The sequence below is a fragment of the Teleopsis dalmanni genome, chromosome 2 (assembly GCF_002237135.1).
Source record: "Teleopsis dalmanni isolate 2A chromosome 2, ASM223713v2, whole genome shotgun sequence".
NCBI lineage: Eukaryota > Metazoa > Arthropoda > Insecta > Diptera > Diopsidae > Teleopsis > Teleopsis dalmanni.
Genome location: NC_051847.1, coordinates 16,644,755 through 16,663,530, shown reverse-complemented (window position 1 = coordinate 16,663,530; position 18,776 = coordinate 16,644,755). Strand labels below are relative to the sequence as shown.

Here is an 18,776-nt window from a genome sequence, read left to right as displayed (position 1 = left end):
TCTGAGTAAAATGGAAAGGCTTGCTTGACCATTGGTATGAATTCAAACAAAAACTGCAATTCGTATACCCAAGTGACCTATTCCTTATGTGACTAAAACATCGATGATGTTGAACACTTATTTACAAAGTACAACTACGAGTTTCAAATCAAATGAGTTTATAATTAATCTACATAGGATTTATTTTTTATATAGAACATATCTGTCCTCAAAACTTTGAAACTAAAACAAAATAAATAAAACAATACACGAATAATTATATTTGTTGTTTTTGCATAGCAATATATATCCGTAGTTTTATAACTAAATTAATTCAAAATGCATATTTAAAACTTTATTTTATTTATTCATTAAATAAACTCTTCCAGTTTATTAAAATAATTTTGCAAAATAATTAAAATATCATTAAAAACGTGTTCTGCATTTTAAAATCACTCAGCTCACAAAGTGTTTTAGTAACTGCGGTGCAATGTTGGACGCACTCCAGCCAATTTCCAGCAGCTAACAAAACTTAACTGGTAAGTGATGCACTTCACCTGTTCATCACTTCACCTCATCCGGTGCGGGCATATCTGCGGTTAAATGCTACTTGCATTTTTCATTTTTCGTTTGCGTAAAACTGGAGAATCCTTATTTACGAGTGCATTACATATCTATGTGTGCGTTCCGAGTTTGACGTTTAATTGACATTGAACTTTAAAATATCGACCCAGTCATGTTATGCAATCTGAGCACTTAAAATGTAGCTACTTTTCGAGCATCGAATAATTAAATACCTGAATCGAAAACCGTTTTATTCAATTTATATTGAAAAAAGAAAATATTTATGAGCTAATCGAAAAGTATTATTTTTACCTAAACAGAGATAATTTTGGTAAAATATAATTTAAACCAATAATAAAAATTTAACTTCAATAAATATAAGCACAAACATTATAAACTTTAGAACTTAATGTGAAAATCTAATTCTTTTTAATGAAAATAAATATTTATAACCAAAATGTGTATTTCTACATATTCAAGAAGTATTGCTAAGTAAATGGTACTTTTCACAAATAAAAAATATTGAAATTTTCTAGCAATACCGTTTTATTTTAATCGAAATAGATGTCTTCAACATTTTATTGCAGTAATTTGCGACCTATTAAGTTAAGTTTATTGTTTTAGATCGTCTGCCGGAATGTTGGAACAAAGCTTTTGATTAGCTTCGGTGACATCGTTACAGCTTTGATACAAACATTTATTTAAAATAGTAAAACTACGTAGCACAAGGCCTAATTAAGTGAATATGAGGGTGACCGACCTTATGGATGTATATTCCTGACAATAGATTACTACAAATACGCATACAAATATGAGATTTTTGTTATTTAATTAATTAATTAGTCTCTACCTATTTACTTACTTATTGTAGTTGGCCATTACTTCATTTTTAAATGTATGTAATAACCGCCTATAGCCAATCCGATCACGAGCTTGATGTCGCCAGTTGGTAATATCAAGTATCTTCATACCGTAGGTCACCTAGTCTTTCCACCTAAGTTCCTGACATATTCTACCACATTTTTCTTCGACGGGTCACAAATGAACCAACTTTTCTAACCAGTGCATTATCTTCCATTCGCACGACATGATCAAGCCAACGGAGTTGCTAAATTTTTATGCGCTTAACTATTCACTGTCCCGATATATCTAACTCGTATAGCTTTTCATTCCATCGAATACGATACTTGTTGCAAATACGTAAGAGACCTTTCGAAGAATTTTTTACTCGAATGGTTTTACTGCCTTCTCACCAGTGTTGGTAATTGTCCCAACTACTGCATTATACAGTGACACAGATATGCTAAGATATGCTGTAGAGCGAGAATTTTACTTATCGAGAATGGGTTTTATTTCTCAATTGCTTACTTAGACCAAATAAACATCTGGTGGTAAGAGTGATTTTTCATTGAACCTATAAGCTGGTGCCAATTTTGATGTTGACGCTGGTGCCCAAATAAACAAAGTCTTTGGACCACTGTTAATTAATAGTTGTCCAGAGTGACGTGGGTCATAGATACACGAAAGCGGTATATATACACAGAAACAGTTTTTCAATTGACAAATATAAAGTGGGTATGAATTCCCTTTATTGGATCGTTTCCAGAATTTGGCTCACTGTAAATATTTAGTGTATGGTAAACTTTCTAAGTCTAAAGCAAAACTGTTCTAATCAGCTGGTTGACAAATGACTTCAATCTTTTTCAAAGTCCTGTCAATAAAACTTTATATGTAATGTTTCCATGATAATTTGCACATCATACAGGATCACCTTCTCTGCAGAGTGTGTAAAGTATTATAAACATAAACCAAGAATATCATTTTATTTATATTGTCACGAGGATTTCTATAAATCCTACCTCTCTCTATTTCTTTTCTCATGCATAAAACCATATTGCAATCGTTTAGATTCCATTCAATAGAGCTTCAATTAATTGATTTCATACTATTAAAAATTTTTCAAATATAGTGTTACATTCTAAAGTAGTTCAATGCATAATATTTCTTTTAATTTATATTTTCCCAATAGATTTGTGTGATATTCCTATCTCCAATTTTCGACATATTATGGAAACGAATAAAAACTTCTTCATAACTGATTCATATTCTTACCTAAGCAATTATCAATTTCATGCATATTAAACCTTTGCCGCAATAAAGATATATTTATGTATATGTATGTGTTATGTGTTTATATATTTGCATAGTATATATTACCTCCATTAAGCTCTATATACATCTAGATGTTATAGGTTTTCATTTTAATAGCATATGAAAGAAATTGCGGAAGGAATATTTCACTCCAGTCACACAAAGAAAAACCAATTCCATGCAAATGAAAATATTATTATTTTCTTATTTTATGTATAAATCACAATGAGAACAACAACAACAACAATAATAATAACAAAAATAAAACATAAAATGTATTTTAATTTTCTTTTGTTGCAAGTATTGACCAAACTTTTTCCTTAAATTATGCAATACAAGCTTGTGTCTGTTTATTTGTTTGTTTGTTTGTTTGTTTGTTTGTTTGTATGTTTGTAACAAACAAATAAAGAACAAAGTTTCATAAAAGTATGAGGAGAAAAATTTTACTGCAGTAGATAAGTTTTTATATTTTACGCAAAATATTTAATTTGAGACAATAGAAAAAACTAAAAAAAAAAAAATTAAGAAAGTATGAGAAAAATTATAGCATTCTCTGCAGTAGGACAATAAAAACGTTGCCAGAAACAAAAAAAAAAGAAAACGAAACTGAAAATGAAAATGAAAATGAAAAAAAGAGGAAGAAATATTATAAAATTTACCACACTCCCTCTGCCAAAAAATATAAAAATTGTGGCTTTGATATTACCCATGCACTCCTCTTATGAGTGCGTTATTTTCGTTTCAACTGCTGTCAAATTTCTGGAAAAGTGTACCCAATGGCACAGTGGCATAGTGGCACAGTGGCAAAACTCAAGACACTCGAGTGCGGGCCTTGCACTGTTTATATTTTTATTGTTGGAGCGCCTTTTTGTCATTTCAGGTCGTTTTCCCGCAGCATTAAAATTTATGCTCCTGCGTTTAAATTGCGGAAACAGATGAAATGCCAACAACGTTTTTCATTTTCTCTTTGATGTACGCCACAAACACACTTAAACGCACTCACACGTACTGAGTTACCATATTTCCACTCACATATGCAATGCACATGCATAATGACGCAGAATATCACTTGTGTTTGTGTGGTGGTATGCATTGCACTGAAACGGAAGGAAGCTAAAAACGTATATGTGTGTACGTGTGAGTGTCATATTGTAAAAGCTGGAAATGAGTTAATATTTCTTAAAAGTGTGATACCGGAAGACGTAACAACGGAAATATGAGAACATGAGCAGTCATAGTTAGTGTTTAGTGTTTGCATGAAATGCTGTACATTTGCGGCAGTGCAACATGTTTATTAGTTTCGTGCACTTTAGTTTTCCTCTGGATTATAGTATATATATCATATAATTTTACTATTTTCTGTTTTAGTTTATTATAATTGCTTTCTTCTGTTTATTTTTTTTTTGTTTTTATTTCTGTTTGTTGTTTTTTGTGTACACTTTTTATATAATTTCATTTAACAGCGCTTCTAGTGTCTGGACGAAGCACCTCTTATGTTATTTGCACACTTCCGGCTATTGTGTTGTTAGTGCAAATTTATGGCAATGCTTTCCTTTGCCAGCTTCACACAATATATAAAATAACAACAATTTCATAAAATTTTTATATACCATGAAATATTGTGTATGCTGACAATGTGAGTGTAGCTGAGAGCTATAGCATTTTTTATACTCTAGGACATTTTTTGTACAGCGGCTTCAATATTATTTCAATTTATTTAAGGATTTAAATTTCAAAATACTATCGCTTTATAAAGATCAAAGATGGGATCTATAATAAACTGTTCGTACAATGCGTCCACTGACGCATATTTACTAAAGAATTTTTTCACTTCAGCGGTATTCAGAAGAATTCTAATCCTTTTCGTATTAATATTTGATCATTCTTATTCGTAGAGCAATTCCTTGTTGATAATTATTGTTATACAAGAGGATCATATTCTTCAGTAATGTCTCTGTATCTTATATATATCGTCTGTATTTTATACACAATACATATTTTGAAAGCAGTATGCAATTAACACTACCAGCACTGTGTTTAAATTATATTTGCTTAGATTTAGAAGATAATTACTACGGGTTCAAATATAAGTTGTTCGTGACAATGCGTCCACTGATCAGGATTTAATCATTCTGATTTATGAACCAATTCTTTGTATATAATTCTTCTCCTATGTTGTACTAGAGGAGGATATTCTCCAGGAATGTCTCTGTTTCTTATATACATAATTTGCATTTATCAATTATTAAATCTCTCCGCACTTAATGCAAATTTAGAAAACAGTATCCATTTATCACTACCAGTTATGTTTTTAAATTCAAAATTTTTAGATTTAATAGGTATTTACCTATTAAATTTTTTAGATTTAATATTTAGGTATTTTTTAGATTTAATAGGTATCCTCAAGATGTTTGCCTTTATAAATGTTTATTATGTGTTGTTGAATCATAGTGAAAATTAAGATTAAATATTTTAAACTATTTTTATTGAAAAATATTAAGTTAAAAATATTTCCATTTATTAATATATATCATATTTTAATGATATTATATATTCTTTTATTATTATATAAATCATTTATTTATTGTTATTATAATTAAATAATATTGCACTTTATTATTTTTTATTTCTAAGTATTCTCTTTAAGTATTCTGTATTAAGTTAAGATATTTCAATTTACTCATAAAAAAAATCATCCATATATTTATAATATAACTATATATTTTATTACCATAACACTTAAAAGTTAAAAAAATAAAACTTAATCTAACAACACCTTATTTTCGATCTGTTTCAGATGTTTTGATAAATGTGCACACATGTGGGGCCAATGCCCCTTGGAGCTTATGCCGTATAAAAACGTTCAATTGAAGGTACTTAACAGCAGGCAGTAAATAAAAAGATTTTCAAACAAAACAAACTAATAATGACGATATCTTAAATTCATACAAGCAATCAAAATCACGGCAGGAATGAACAACACTAATATTAAGAAAAACTACAAGCAAATGAGAAAACAAACAAATTAAAATAGAAAAAAAAAATAAATAATCATAAAAAGTGTATAAAAATTTATTAGAAAAATCAAAACATATATTCTCTTTTTTTAATTTAATAAATGAAAAATACAAAAACAACATATATACGAATATATATGGCCTACACCACGTTGAACAGTGAATCACTTAAAATCTCGTTAACTTAAGTTATCGTTTTGTCGTAAAAATATATTTCCGGTGAAATTTCTCTCCTGCATCTTCACGATTCCAGTGGCAATTACCGAAATTACGTTTGTTGACATTGTTCGAGTTGCTCGTTTGTGTTAAAACACCGTTATTTGTTATTGCAGTTTCGATTACTGTTTTGGCTGTTAAACTTTTGCGCCGTTTTGTGCTTGCGATTTGCCGAGCGCTCCTGCCGCGTGATATTCCTTCTCTGTGACAAATTCTGTATATCCGGTAAATAATAAAAGTAATTGTTTGCTACGCTCAATCGGGCAAGGCACACACATTCCTGCATGTGCTCATATCCGGAAATAATTTAAAGCTCATATCCCTGCTGCCATTTACATTTCACATATTGTTTCCGTAATTTAACTCCGGTTATTTTGAATGAAAGTAATCATTTGCACCAAATGTTAGTGGTAAAAAATTACAGATAATAAAATAAGTAAATTGTGTATTCAAGTAATAACAACATTAGGATTGAGAATTCCTTAACACTTAAATTATCATATAAAAATCAAAATTCTACATATTAACTAATCAATCAAAATGAAGCGAAAACCAAAATTTAAGGGTAAGTACAAAACAGATATATAAAACAGATATACCATATACCAATTTAATTAACTAAATTTTAAGAAATTTTGAAAGTTGAGACGGTACTATTATTAATATATTAATATATATATTAATATACATATCAGTATTTCTAATATCATTTCAAAGTGTTTGAAACATTTTCTATATTGATGTTCGATACTACGAGTATATTGTTGTTCGAATATGCCAAAATTTTAGCGCTCTACCTTTAACTCAATAATGACACCAAGTCGTTTCGTGTTCTACTTTGGCTAATCCTTCACTTCAAAGGGGCCACATACTGGACGGTCCACAATATATATATACTGAACTGCTTGAAAAGTTTTACTGCTGATGCATAACCAGATGAGGGGATTTATATCGCCAAAACTTCCCGAAATAGATCGAAGAACTATAATCTTCAACATATCTATTTATTATATATAAAATTTTTTTAAAAATTTACTTAAATTATCTGATAGCCCTCTGATATCTGATAGAAAATTATTCAGACATATTCGAAAACCATTCGGTTCACTATGCTTGAGCTAAATGTTAGAATATAAGTATATTCGAAAATAAAAATATTCGAAGTTTCTAGCAAGTCACATAATATTTGAAACATTATTATAAAGCTAAATGAAAACAAAACGAGATATCGAGCAAATGCTGCTCAAGATTTTGATCCTTTTTGAAAATTTAATTCCAAAATACTTGAATTATTGGACCATTATGCTGCTCGAGTTTTTCGATCCTTTTTTGAAATTTAATTCGTAGACACTTGAATTGTTAGACTATTACAATTCTCAAACACTTTGTAAGATATTAGTACTGACTGAATAATAACTTTGATAAATTTCTATCTTAGTTTTTCATATCATTTATTTAATCAATACTTTTTCACAACAAATTTTTATTTTTTTTTCAAATACTAAAAGGATTTTTATCCACACAAAAAACTACAGACATATTCCCAACTTCCTACACACAATACTTAAGTAACCCACAACTGCCTTTAAAAGTTCATAATTCACGAACCGCCACAGTGGCTTGACTTATTATTTTGTATATATCATATATATTGAGTTGAATCAATTTCGTTCAATGCTTTACAACTTACATTCATTGCACACCATTATAATTTTAAATATTGTTACAATATTGAATTCTTACTATTTTTAACTGAAAACGTAGTTTTCGGTATAAGAAGGTCTGATTTTATTTTACTACCTTTTAAAAAAAATATACAATTTTTTAAACATCCTTAAAAACTATTTTATTTTTCAATAAAAAATTTGATTCTTACGTTTGAGTTAAATTTTTCTTAAATTTTTATAATACACTTTTTATACCCATTTATATCACTTGTTTGCAGCATAATCATTAAACATCAACATTTTAAGTTACAAACGTATCTTTATTAAATACAAAAATACACAAGTAAACAAATGAAGTCAAAATGTTTGTAGCTGAGATCATTAGCAGTATTCATAAACTAAGTATTTATTTATAGTCTTACGTACCTGTTTTATATTTTCATGTATTTAAATTGTGTATAAACTCTATGTACAGATGCGCTCGACTATATTTACATCTCCGACGACAGCGACTCCAACACTTTCCTCATATCCAGCAATGGCAGAGGTGGTAGCCTTGCGAACGCAATTAGCGCTACGGCAACAACAGTCGTGACTCTCGCAAGCGCCGTCATAATTGACAAAACAACTGCCTCGGACAACTACAATGGCGTTGCGGTGGACATGGGCTCAATGCTCCTCAATAATACATTGGAAGATAATAACACAAGCTTCTTCGGCGAAAATGTCAACGGAAGTGACCTTATGGCAAATTCCACTGAAACTGATACGAGCAGCGATGACCTGGCGAATTTATTGAAAATGGCAGTAACATCAGTGGTATTGGGCCTGATGATACTCATTACTATTATTGGTAAGTAAAACATTTATTTTTATCTTCATCCTATTGAATTTTTCAACTGATAAAGTAAATGAAAAATTCAATTTTCCACTTATTTTCAAACAAAAATAAAAGAGAAGAAGAAAATAAATATGGGACCCCGATTCGATGTTTAGTTTCTTAAATAGAAAGGAAGTGAAAGGAATTTAGTTAAACTGCTGTTGTGTGACTTAAGTAATTGCAGATTAATTTTATTGTTAGAATGTATTTTATTAAAAGAAAAATAAATATGAATTCTGTTTTATTAAATTTATTATTGTTTTCTGTGTGAAATTTATTATTACATATTTCAAAAGCACAGCACGAATTAAAATGTAATAAAGTCATTTTATCCTTTCCACATTTCATTTCAGATTTAGATATATTAGACTCTCCTGTGTGCTGTTGACATGTGTGCTAGACAAATAATATCAGATGCGTGTGTCCTTTTTAAAGTTAAAGCACAAAATATATTAACAATATTTCAAAAACATTCCAGTAATGGCTTTTTAAGCGGAAAAACAAATTTTGTGAAATATTTTATATGAAATACTTAAAATACATAAAATTATTTTGAGCTTCTGTTTTCTATGTCAAAAATATTCAAACACATGCAAAATATTTTAATAAATTTTATCACTTCAGTAGTGAATGTGCAGATAGGGGATAATTAAAAAAAAATAATGATTGAAAACTAAAAATAAAATCAATTTCAGCTTTATATAATATATATGAGCTTAAAACTGTTGAAGAAATATTTTAAATTTTTTCCTCTTAAAATATTAATTTCATTTTACCTATCTTAATAGGGATAATGCCGATTTTTCATGTAACATACATATCGGGAAAAATTTTTTATAGGACTATATATGGTGAGACGTTGGAACAGCGCACTGTCCAACAAGTGGCCCCACTAAAGTGAAGGATTAGTCGAAGTAGACCACGAAACGACTTGGGTGATTTTTCGTCCTTCGATTCTCGGACGTTCTTATTGAGTTAAAGCTGGAGTGGCTTCCGTTCGCATAACTACATCTTTTGTTAATACAAGTAGCTCTTTTAGCTTGAGGTTTCCTGCCAAGTCGTCACCAACCCAATGGTGTCCCAAGACAGTCTTCTTCCTACTTGCCAGTGCTGGACATTGGCACAATATATGCACCGCTGTCTCCTTTTCTTCTAGACATAGTCTGCAAGTGTCTTCCTCAGCAAAAGTTATTTTTTTGAGGTGATACTTGAAGTTGCCATGTCTAGTAATTAGTGAGGTCAGACAGCTAAGGGTGCTCCGCGAATAGCTAAGCACTTTTATCGCTTCTCTGGCCCACGGTTTAGGTAACATGAGTTTGGTCTGTCTACAAGTGCTCATCTCTCTCCATCTATTAAGATGAAGTGAGATTATCCACTTATAGACATAGGCTGCCGTCATGCTGTACCCCAATGGTATTCTGGGCTCCGGGTCACAAAAATTATGGCTTGATCCTTGCTTTGCAAGTTCATCTGCCTTCTCGTTTTGCTCAATACCGATGTGTCCTTTAACCCATATGATCGTCACCTCATTTCCATGAGCATATTCCATGAGCTTCGTTACACATTCTTGTACTAAGCTGTTAGTTATGTATGTTTTTTGCATGCTATTGATAACTGCTTAGTTGTCCAGCGCTATCAGAATCTTTTTCTGATACACCTGACAATCCAATAGGTGGTCCAGAGCATGTGAGACCGCCATAAGTTCCGCTTGATAGCCGGAAACATATATTCCTAGATGTAGAGTGCACGTTAGATTTAGCTCTTTCGAGTAAACCCCAGCACCAGCTCAGCCATCCATTAAGGAGCCATAGGTAAATATGCAAATGTCATTCCTTTCACATTCATTATGTTATTTTATAGGATTAAGTCTAACATTAATACTGATGGTTATAAGATAGGTAAGATAGGGATAAGGCAGAAAGTGAAGTATTCTTTGAATAGTGGTATTATATTCAAAGTGTAATACATAGTTTTACCACTTATCTTATATCATATAAGATCTGAGTAGATATCTATTCGACCTACTATGACTTGGCAATTTTAAAACTGATATGAAATACATATATAAAACTTAAATGTTTTATATATATTAAAATGTTTTAAAGCATTTCGAAATTAAAGCTGAAGAGTTCTTTAAAAATCAATTATTTTTCTCATATAATTTTTTCTTTCATTTTCCAAAAACATGAAAATTTAATAGAAACCTATTTATAAATATCCTTATAACCCATTTCAGTGAACTTTTGCTGATGCTTTATTTGCTTGTTTTGTTCAACAAAACTTAATTTGTCTCAAGTGGCATCATTTATTTCCTTTTAGCAACAATTCCAGTGTTATTTCGTGCTTGTCTTGCTTTTATCTTTGTGCGAATGTCAAAATTGATTTCATTAATTCAAGATATTTTCCTTTAATTCAAATGTACCAGCCAAACACACACAATACTTAACGTAACACTTCAGTTACTATACGCAGTTAAGGATATACAAAGCTTTGTCATATATATATATATATATATATACATATATACACACACAAGCATAATACATGTATGTGAGTGTATGTGAGTAAAAGAAAATGGCTCTAATCAAACTACTTCAACCATTTTTCATTTTCATCTCGTTTCACTTCTATACATTTCATATTTGATTTTCTACTAATTTGCTTTAATTTACTTGCTTACAGCGCGCAGGATACTAGATCCTGCTCGAGATACTTTCTTTTTTCTCTTTCAAATTCATATCCTTTTATACTATATTGACATTTTGTTCCTTCGAGGAGTGCGATTATGTGTGCCCTTTTAATTTCGTTTTTTCTGTTTGGCAGCAATAAAAGGCTTTCTGTTTCTTGCTATTTCTGAGACCTGCCAATAGTCATGTTTCCGTAATTGGGAGCCTAATTCTTAATAGGTATTTTGATATTTGCAAGGCTTTAATTTTCATTTGCAAAATTGCTTGTTTCTGTTCTGTATTGTGTTACGGATTTGGCAATATTAACGGCATTACCATTGCACATAGTCTCATTGCGTATATTAGAGCTCTTAGACATAGACAATTTAATTTAGTTTCACTTGAAGCATAATTCCTTGCGAAATTAATAAAATTTACAATTAAAGTACATGAACAGCGTTTATTTGTACAAATGTATAAACCTTGAACAACATTTAGCACCTTCAGCATAAATACTGCAAATTAAAATTAATTTGTTATTACAATATTTCAAATAATATCGTACAATATAATGTTTATTCTGCATATAATGTCCTTAAAAGCTGTAATAAAAGTTTAATATAAAGATATGAAAAGTATACAACGGTTGCATGCTCGTTCTGTATTAAAATTTATTGAGATTTAAATAAATATCATACCAAATTGTTATTAGCAGAAATTTGTTTTAATTGTAATACATAGCTTTTTAAAGGGACTTTAATAGTTAACTGAAGTAGAAATATGTTTATCTCTGTCGTTGTTTAAATATACTTCATTGTTAACATCAGTAGTAAGATAATTGCTCCTCAGCTTTTTAGATATTTTAGTTTTCGTTTCCACTCATCACGAACTCAAGCCTACGTACTTCTGAAACTAATACCTTACTCTAGTAGACCTTATTCTATTAGTAGTTTAATTGATTAGACAACCCCGTTCGAGTTGTTACTTAACGTAATTTTCGTCTATATTTGTCACGAACTCAAGCTTGGATTTTTTTGTGTCTTATTGATAACACCACTGCATCTTGGTCAACTCTGTCTATTCAATTAAGTTAAGACCATCATCGGCTTCGCCTTTCAGTATATTACCCAAAATGTCACGTTTTGGGTATAGTTTTAGTCACTGTAATCAATTCTAATAACGTGTCCTACCTTTCTTTATTTAATTGATTTTGCGGTTGTGAATGTGTTGGAGTGTCCGCACAAGCTTTCAAGTTTATAATTCTCATATTATGACTAGATTTCGTTTTCGTATGTATAATAGACTTAACTGCCTGAAATTAGGTTTCATAGCACCTATAGTGCGGCAAAAAATTGTCTCAAATAGATCTACTATGTTGCTCTTACAAATTATGCACTATCCTTCATATCCAAAAGAAATGGAAATGATTATCTGCAATATTATATTTGAAAAATATAATAAAAACCCTTCATATAATGAAAAACTTCATAAATAAAATACAAGGAATTTGAACCGGAACTTTTTGCGTTTTGGTTCAAAAAAAAAAATATATAGGTTCGGTTCCGGTTTTCGTTCCTGCAACAATATCGGATTATTCGGTTTTCGACTCATTTCCGGTTCAAAGCCCTAATCGAACCGCAATTTTTTCCATTCCAGTTCAAAAGACAGAAAATATACCGGTTCAGTTTCGGTTTTCGTTCCTGCAAAAATATCGTTCTTTTCTGTTTTCGGTTCGGTTCTAGTTTGATGACCTATAAAATACAAACTTATTTACTGATTCATGTTACTGATTCATGTTATTGTGTACAGCAGATCTACCTATATATAACAAGTTTATAAAAAGTTATATACTTTCGTTCACATCATCGATATGAAATGGAAATAAAAGATACTATAATATGGAATATCTAGCAAACAAATTTCAATAAAATACAAATTCTTTTCCTATGGTTATATGATATATTCAACATATATATCTGCTTGGATCTGCAAAATTTATATTCAAAACTTCTTCTTTTCTCATATTAGTTATGTAAAGGACAAAAAATTAGGAAAAAAATATTAGGTTTATTTTGTGATGATAAATGATGACATTATTATAGGCTTATATAAACTTAGATTGAAGTTTCGACTCGAAAGGAAGATTGAATTTGCTACTATTTTCGCTATACATTTTTAAACAAGTCTAAACAAGTTAAATGTTTATTAGAATTAGAACGAAAAATTCATAACAGATGTATAAAAATTTATTTATGTATTTGAATTTAAATGCAATAATAATTGTCAAAATAAAAAACAGAGAAATTATCATAAATTTTAGGTACAACAAAATAGTTCTTCACTTAAATGTGATTGTTAAGTGAAGAGCTCCTTGAATACAAATTGAAAAAGTTCCATACTTGGCAGCGTTAAGTCGTTGTATTTCAATGAGAACGAATTTCATATTGCATAAATGGAGAAAATGGAAAAATGCATTGGAGAAAAAAACATCTCAGCACAGTGGATGGAGAAGGAATTGCAGAAATATTAAATAATGATGACTTAAATATGCAGAAAAATGATTTTAAAGTAAAACAAAAAAAAATTTCATTTTAAAAATATAATCATTTCAACACATAAAAGAAAATATTATAAATGAAAAGAACATTTGAAAATATCACTAAACAGTAAAAGTTTAAGAATAAGAATAGAATAATAAACTCAGATAGAATATACAATAGCATCAACACATTAAAAAAAGGATAAATGCTTTAAAATCCTTATGCTTCCGAAAAAAAAACCTGCAAAATAAGCGTTTAATGTTGCGCAAAGAGAATATTTAAGCAGCTGCAACACCTTGTATACAAACTGTGCGGATGCAGAGTAATGTGGCCAACGCCTTTCTACACTGCAGTGAGGATGTGTGTTGTATATAAACATGTTGCCAGCAGTTAACGTTTTTACTATGTTTTTCACACACAATTCTTTAACAAAAAACTGCATTGCAGGTTGTGTGAATGGTTGAATGCACGTTTACCTCTTGTATGATGTACACCGTTTTCATCATTAACGCCATTTTTAGCCCTAAGTGTAATTTTGTAAGTGAAACAGTGAAAGAGTGCAGTAAGAAGAGAAGAAAGGAATAATCAGCTTGACGTTAAGTCGGAAAATTGTCACTTATACAAAATGTGTAATGGCGTTCATGTACCACAAAATGGGCTATTAAAACATTCGTACATGTAATGTCAAACAATAACTTCCGCTATCGCCGTCCTGACTCCTTTGTATTTGGATGCTTTTGTTTTCTCATTCCAAAGGAAAAAACGTGTTAAATTTCTTTTTATGTGCCGCAATGTAGCAAAACACTTAAAAAGTTCACAAGCTCCATATGAACCGAATGAACTATTTTAAAAGGAAGTTGTTGTTTTTTCACTTTCACTTTGATATACGTGTTATGTTAATATTGTTTTAATTTTTACTTTTACGTAATGTTTATCTTTAAACACAGAAAGATACAAAGTTGTGATTTTAAGAGAAACATACTTTTTTATGAATTTATACAAAGCAAAATATCTATCGTATATATCCTTATTCAAGGTGCACATTAGAACTAAAATTTTAAACACATTTCAACTAAATATGATATGAGTTAAATGCATTTTTAAGAAATATAAAAAGAAAAATCTACTTTAAAAACTAAAATTAATATTTTTTCCATTTAAATTATTTTAATAAATTAAATTATCCAAATAAATTATCTTAAAGCACTTACGATACCAGTACTTCTATCATGAGTACCTTCTTTGGTCACATACGTGGTTAGTGTTTTATTAACTTGATTAGTGCACCGCACAACGACAGCCATTTTATAGACAGCTTAAAGTATAGACAAAATCTTATGTTAAAGATATATAACAGCGATAAATTAAATTTAAAGCTCTTAATACTCTACTTTACTTCCACGATACAATATCAATTTTGATCCAAGATCAAAATGCTTCTGCGCTCATTCTTTGATCTGCTCACTCAAATTTTGACCCAGTTACTTCTTCAACTCAGTTATTTCACTGGTAAAATGAACACGATATTTTACTGACACCAGCTTTAACTTTTGTGTGTTTAATTACAGATGTCCATTGTTACGATATAGCCAAATCAGCTCGCTAAAGTTCATTTCGATCATGATTTATTATTTGGAAGCAATAATCGCCATGTACTTTAAAGATCAAATATTTTGTGAGTAACAGGTCTATGAGACCGACTCAACAATAGTTTGGCATGCTTTTTAAGTAACTAATTTTAATATAAACATTTAACATAAGATTCTAATTTAAAATTTAAATAAAAAATTTTAATTCAAAATTTTAAAAAGAGGTTTTTGGAACAGTAGTAAACTACACAAAAATATTCATTTTATATTATTTTACTTAATTGAATTATTGACTGACCATACAGCTGTTTCAAGTATTGACAAATACCAGTGGTCTTGGAAATAATTTTTGTGTTTAATTATTCGTGAATAATTTTTTGAGACTGCAAATAGCAGGAATCGAACTCGGGTGCTGCCAAATTTGAAGCTCAGAATCAGTACACCTTAACCAACTGACCCAGGTTCTTAAGTTTAAGAAAAATTCCAAACTTTACTTGAAGATAATTTCATTAATCAATACATAATCAATACATTAAAAATAAAGTAGAAAAATTAATTTTTATTTTTAACACTTAGTAGAAGTTATGAAAAAGTAAAAATATAATAAAAAATATAAAAAATAAATTATTTGATTTTTAAGTAATTAAAAATTTAATTTATAATTTAATTTTTCTTTTTAATTTTTTTTTAACCGGAGAAAAAATTTTATAAAATCAACGAAGTTTTTTTCTCACAGCTATTCTCGTGGAATTGATAGAACATCTTATCACACCTTCGATGAACTTATTTAAAGTACTTTTTAATGTTAAATTATTTCAACTAACTTTCAACTTAAATTATATAGTTTACGCAATGTTACCTTCTAATTTTTATTTAAATGTATTATTTATAGTAGGAACTCAAATAATTTGTTTAATCAATTTTCAAGCGTATATTCTCGAAGGATTTCTAAATTGTCTAGAACAAGACAGTAAGTCCTTTAACCTTGACAATGAAAAATTTTAATTGAATTCATTGAAAGAAAATAAGTGCGTGCTTAAAGTTTTTAGTTGAAGTTGTCAGTTCGGTCTTAAACTAAACATTTTTAATCAAAACTTTTATTTCTTATAAATAACTTTTGAAATATTGAAAAGTTTAAATATGTATACCTTAAAACCAGGAATTCAATTTACTTGCCCTTTAGAATCGTATATTGATTTAGGGTTTGTGAAAAATATTCGATAAAGTTTTGTTTTAATAATTTAGTTTAATTAATCAATTCGCCTAAAAATGGAGAGTACTTATAGTTAACAAATTTCAAACATTTTTAAATGAATTTGACTTGTGGACTAAACGTGAAGACTGTGCGGTTATCGGAACTTAATATGCAATCTTGGCGAATAATAAAACAGGTAGCGTTTTGAGTTTTAGCAAACTTCCAGATGTTTTCGAGTAGAAGGACTTTTAGTTCTCCCAGAACCTAACCTATGCTAAAGTGGACCTATAAAGTAGATCTAATAGCTAATTACTTAGAAAATGAAAATAAATCTTACAAAAAAATCATAAACTGTAAATCCTGAGGTAAGTGTTGTCATTGTATCAAATTACACTTTCTATTAAAAGTGAAGAAAATAAAAATACTTCTATTATGATAATTTAATTATAATGATTTCATAAAGAAAATGAAGGTAATCAAATCGCTTATACCGTATAATATAATCATGAAATCGTTATTGTCAACTTTTCCCCAAGTTCACTTTTAGAAAAAATTTAATTGTGGAAACAAATATACATTTTCTCAACAGATTTTTATTCGTTTAAATAATTAAATCAACAAAAATTTATGAATATTTTTTTGGGTATACATAACTAGAAAATTAGCGCCAGTTCAAAAATATCTTAGAAAATTTTAAATTAATGACAATCTTTTATGTATCTAACTTTTAAATGTGACTTAGAAGAAATTTTTAATTACATTTGTCTTATATTCAGTTATATTAGCTTTTCTTAATGTTTTGTTTTGTAATTTCTAAATTTCAAAACAGATTTATTATGATTTTTTCCTTTTAACTTTTCGGAACTGCTTTAAAATATTTTTTATATGGCGCGGATATGTGTCCATGAAACTAAAAGTAACTCAGAAATTTTATGACTTCACTGTTGTTAAGCTTAATTACTGAGGTTTCCCTTTAACCATTATTATTATTATTGCTGTATTTTTTCATTCTAATTTTTTTCTTTTTTTTTGTTGAATTTAATATAACTTTTAGCTTTCTTCTTTAATTTTAACGCAAACTTTAAATTCATTTCTTGATTTATGTGTACACCGAAAAATGTTTTTTAAAAGTTCGCCTTTATTTTGCTTCTGAAACGTGTAATTAAATAGAAAACTTTCTGAAGTCAATTTATGTAATTAAGTAAACAAAGTTTACCGACATGCGGTAAAAACGTACAACTTTTTAATATTAAAGTTTAAGAATTTTTTATTGACTTTCCTTTAATTATATGCCAGTATGGTGTATTATTGTTTAAAGTCAATAAATTATAGATTTTAATATGCAATTTACATAAACAACTGTGAAATTATTAATACAAATTAAATTATATGTAAGGTACTAAGTACTAATTATAACTTTTCATCAAATTAAATCAAGTGAATTTTTACCTAAGACCGAGGCCCAAAACTTTTCACTTTACTATGAATTTAATCATTGCACATTATTCTGATATTATTATACACATTTATAGACAATCCAGTATATTTGAATAAATGCAAATATTCTTTATGTGTAATATACATTCTCAATTATACATCTTTTTTTTTCATATCACATTGGCTTGACACAATAATGTCATCTACTTGATTGCGACAACAACCACACCATAAACAACTGTACAATCTAATCTACATTTGCATTGTTTGCTGTTACAACTACATGTTATGTTGATGCTATGTTGCCAAAATGTTATCAACGACATTTGCATATGAACTATTCCAACATCGCTACTTTAACATCGATGACAACAAAATTGACAAAATTGCAACTTGTTAACACTTGCCATCAACGTTTTTAATCTTGCAACAATAACGCTTATTGCAATGTCGAAAATTGCTCCAAAAAATATTCTCACATGTCACAACGGAACGGAAATTAACAAAACAAAAACAATTCACAATTCACTAAAATATTTCAACAACAGGCAATGTTTTTGTTATTGCCGCCATTATTCTGGAGCGCAATCTGCAGAATGTCGCTAATTATCTGGTGGCATCACTGGCAGTTGCTGATTTATTTGTTGCCTGTTTAGTTATGCCGCTCGGTGCTGTTTATGAGGTAAGTGTACACATTAAAATATAAAATGCTATTTAATGCAATACTAAATATGTTACAAGCTATACTATTTTGAAATGTTTTATATTTTTATTATAATTAAAAAAAAATTGAAATTTGATTTTTGAAATTTATGATATCTTCTACTTCATATACAACATATACCTTATATATCATAGATAACACATGTTTTATT

General features: G+C 29.1%; 1 protein-coding gene across 1 annotated transcript; it reads left to right on the top strand.

Annotated features, from left to right (window-relative positions):
- Positions 1-6,430: 6,430 nt before the first annotated feature.
- On the top strand, positions 6,431-8,455 carry LOC119673999 (5-hydroxytryptamine receptor 2A-like). Its single transcript, XM_038085120.1, has 2 exons — positions 6,431-6,492; positions 8,070-8,455. Exons 1-2 carry the CDS (start codon positions 6,468-6,470, stop codon positions 8,453-8,455), a joined length of 411 nt encoding a protein of 136 aa, XP_037941048.1. The 5' UTR covers positions 6,431-6,467.
- The last annotated feature ends 10,321 nt before the right edge of the window (positions 8,456-18,776 follow it).

What these genes read in the sequence shown, in the direction of transcription:
- LOC119673999 (XM_038085120.1), top strand. Translation starts at nt 6,468, where the DNA reads ATGAAGCGAAAACCAAAATTTAAGG. An exon ending in GCGAAAACCAAAATTTAAGG is followed by an intron (nt 6,493 to 8,069) that starts GTAAGTACAAAA and finishes CTCTATGTACAG; the next exon opens with ATGCGCTCGACTATATTTAC.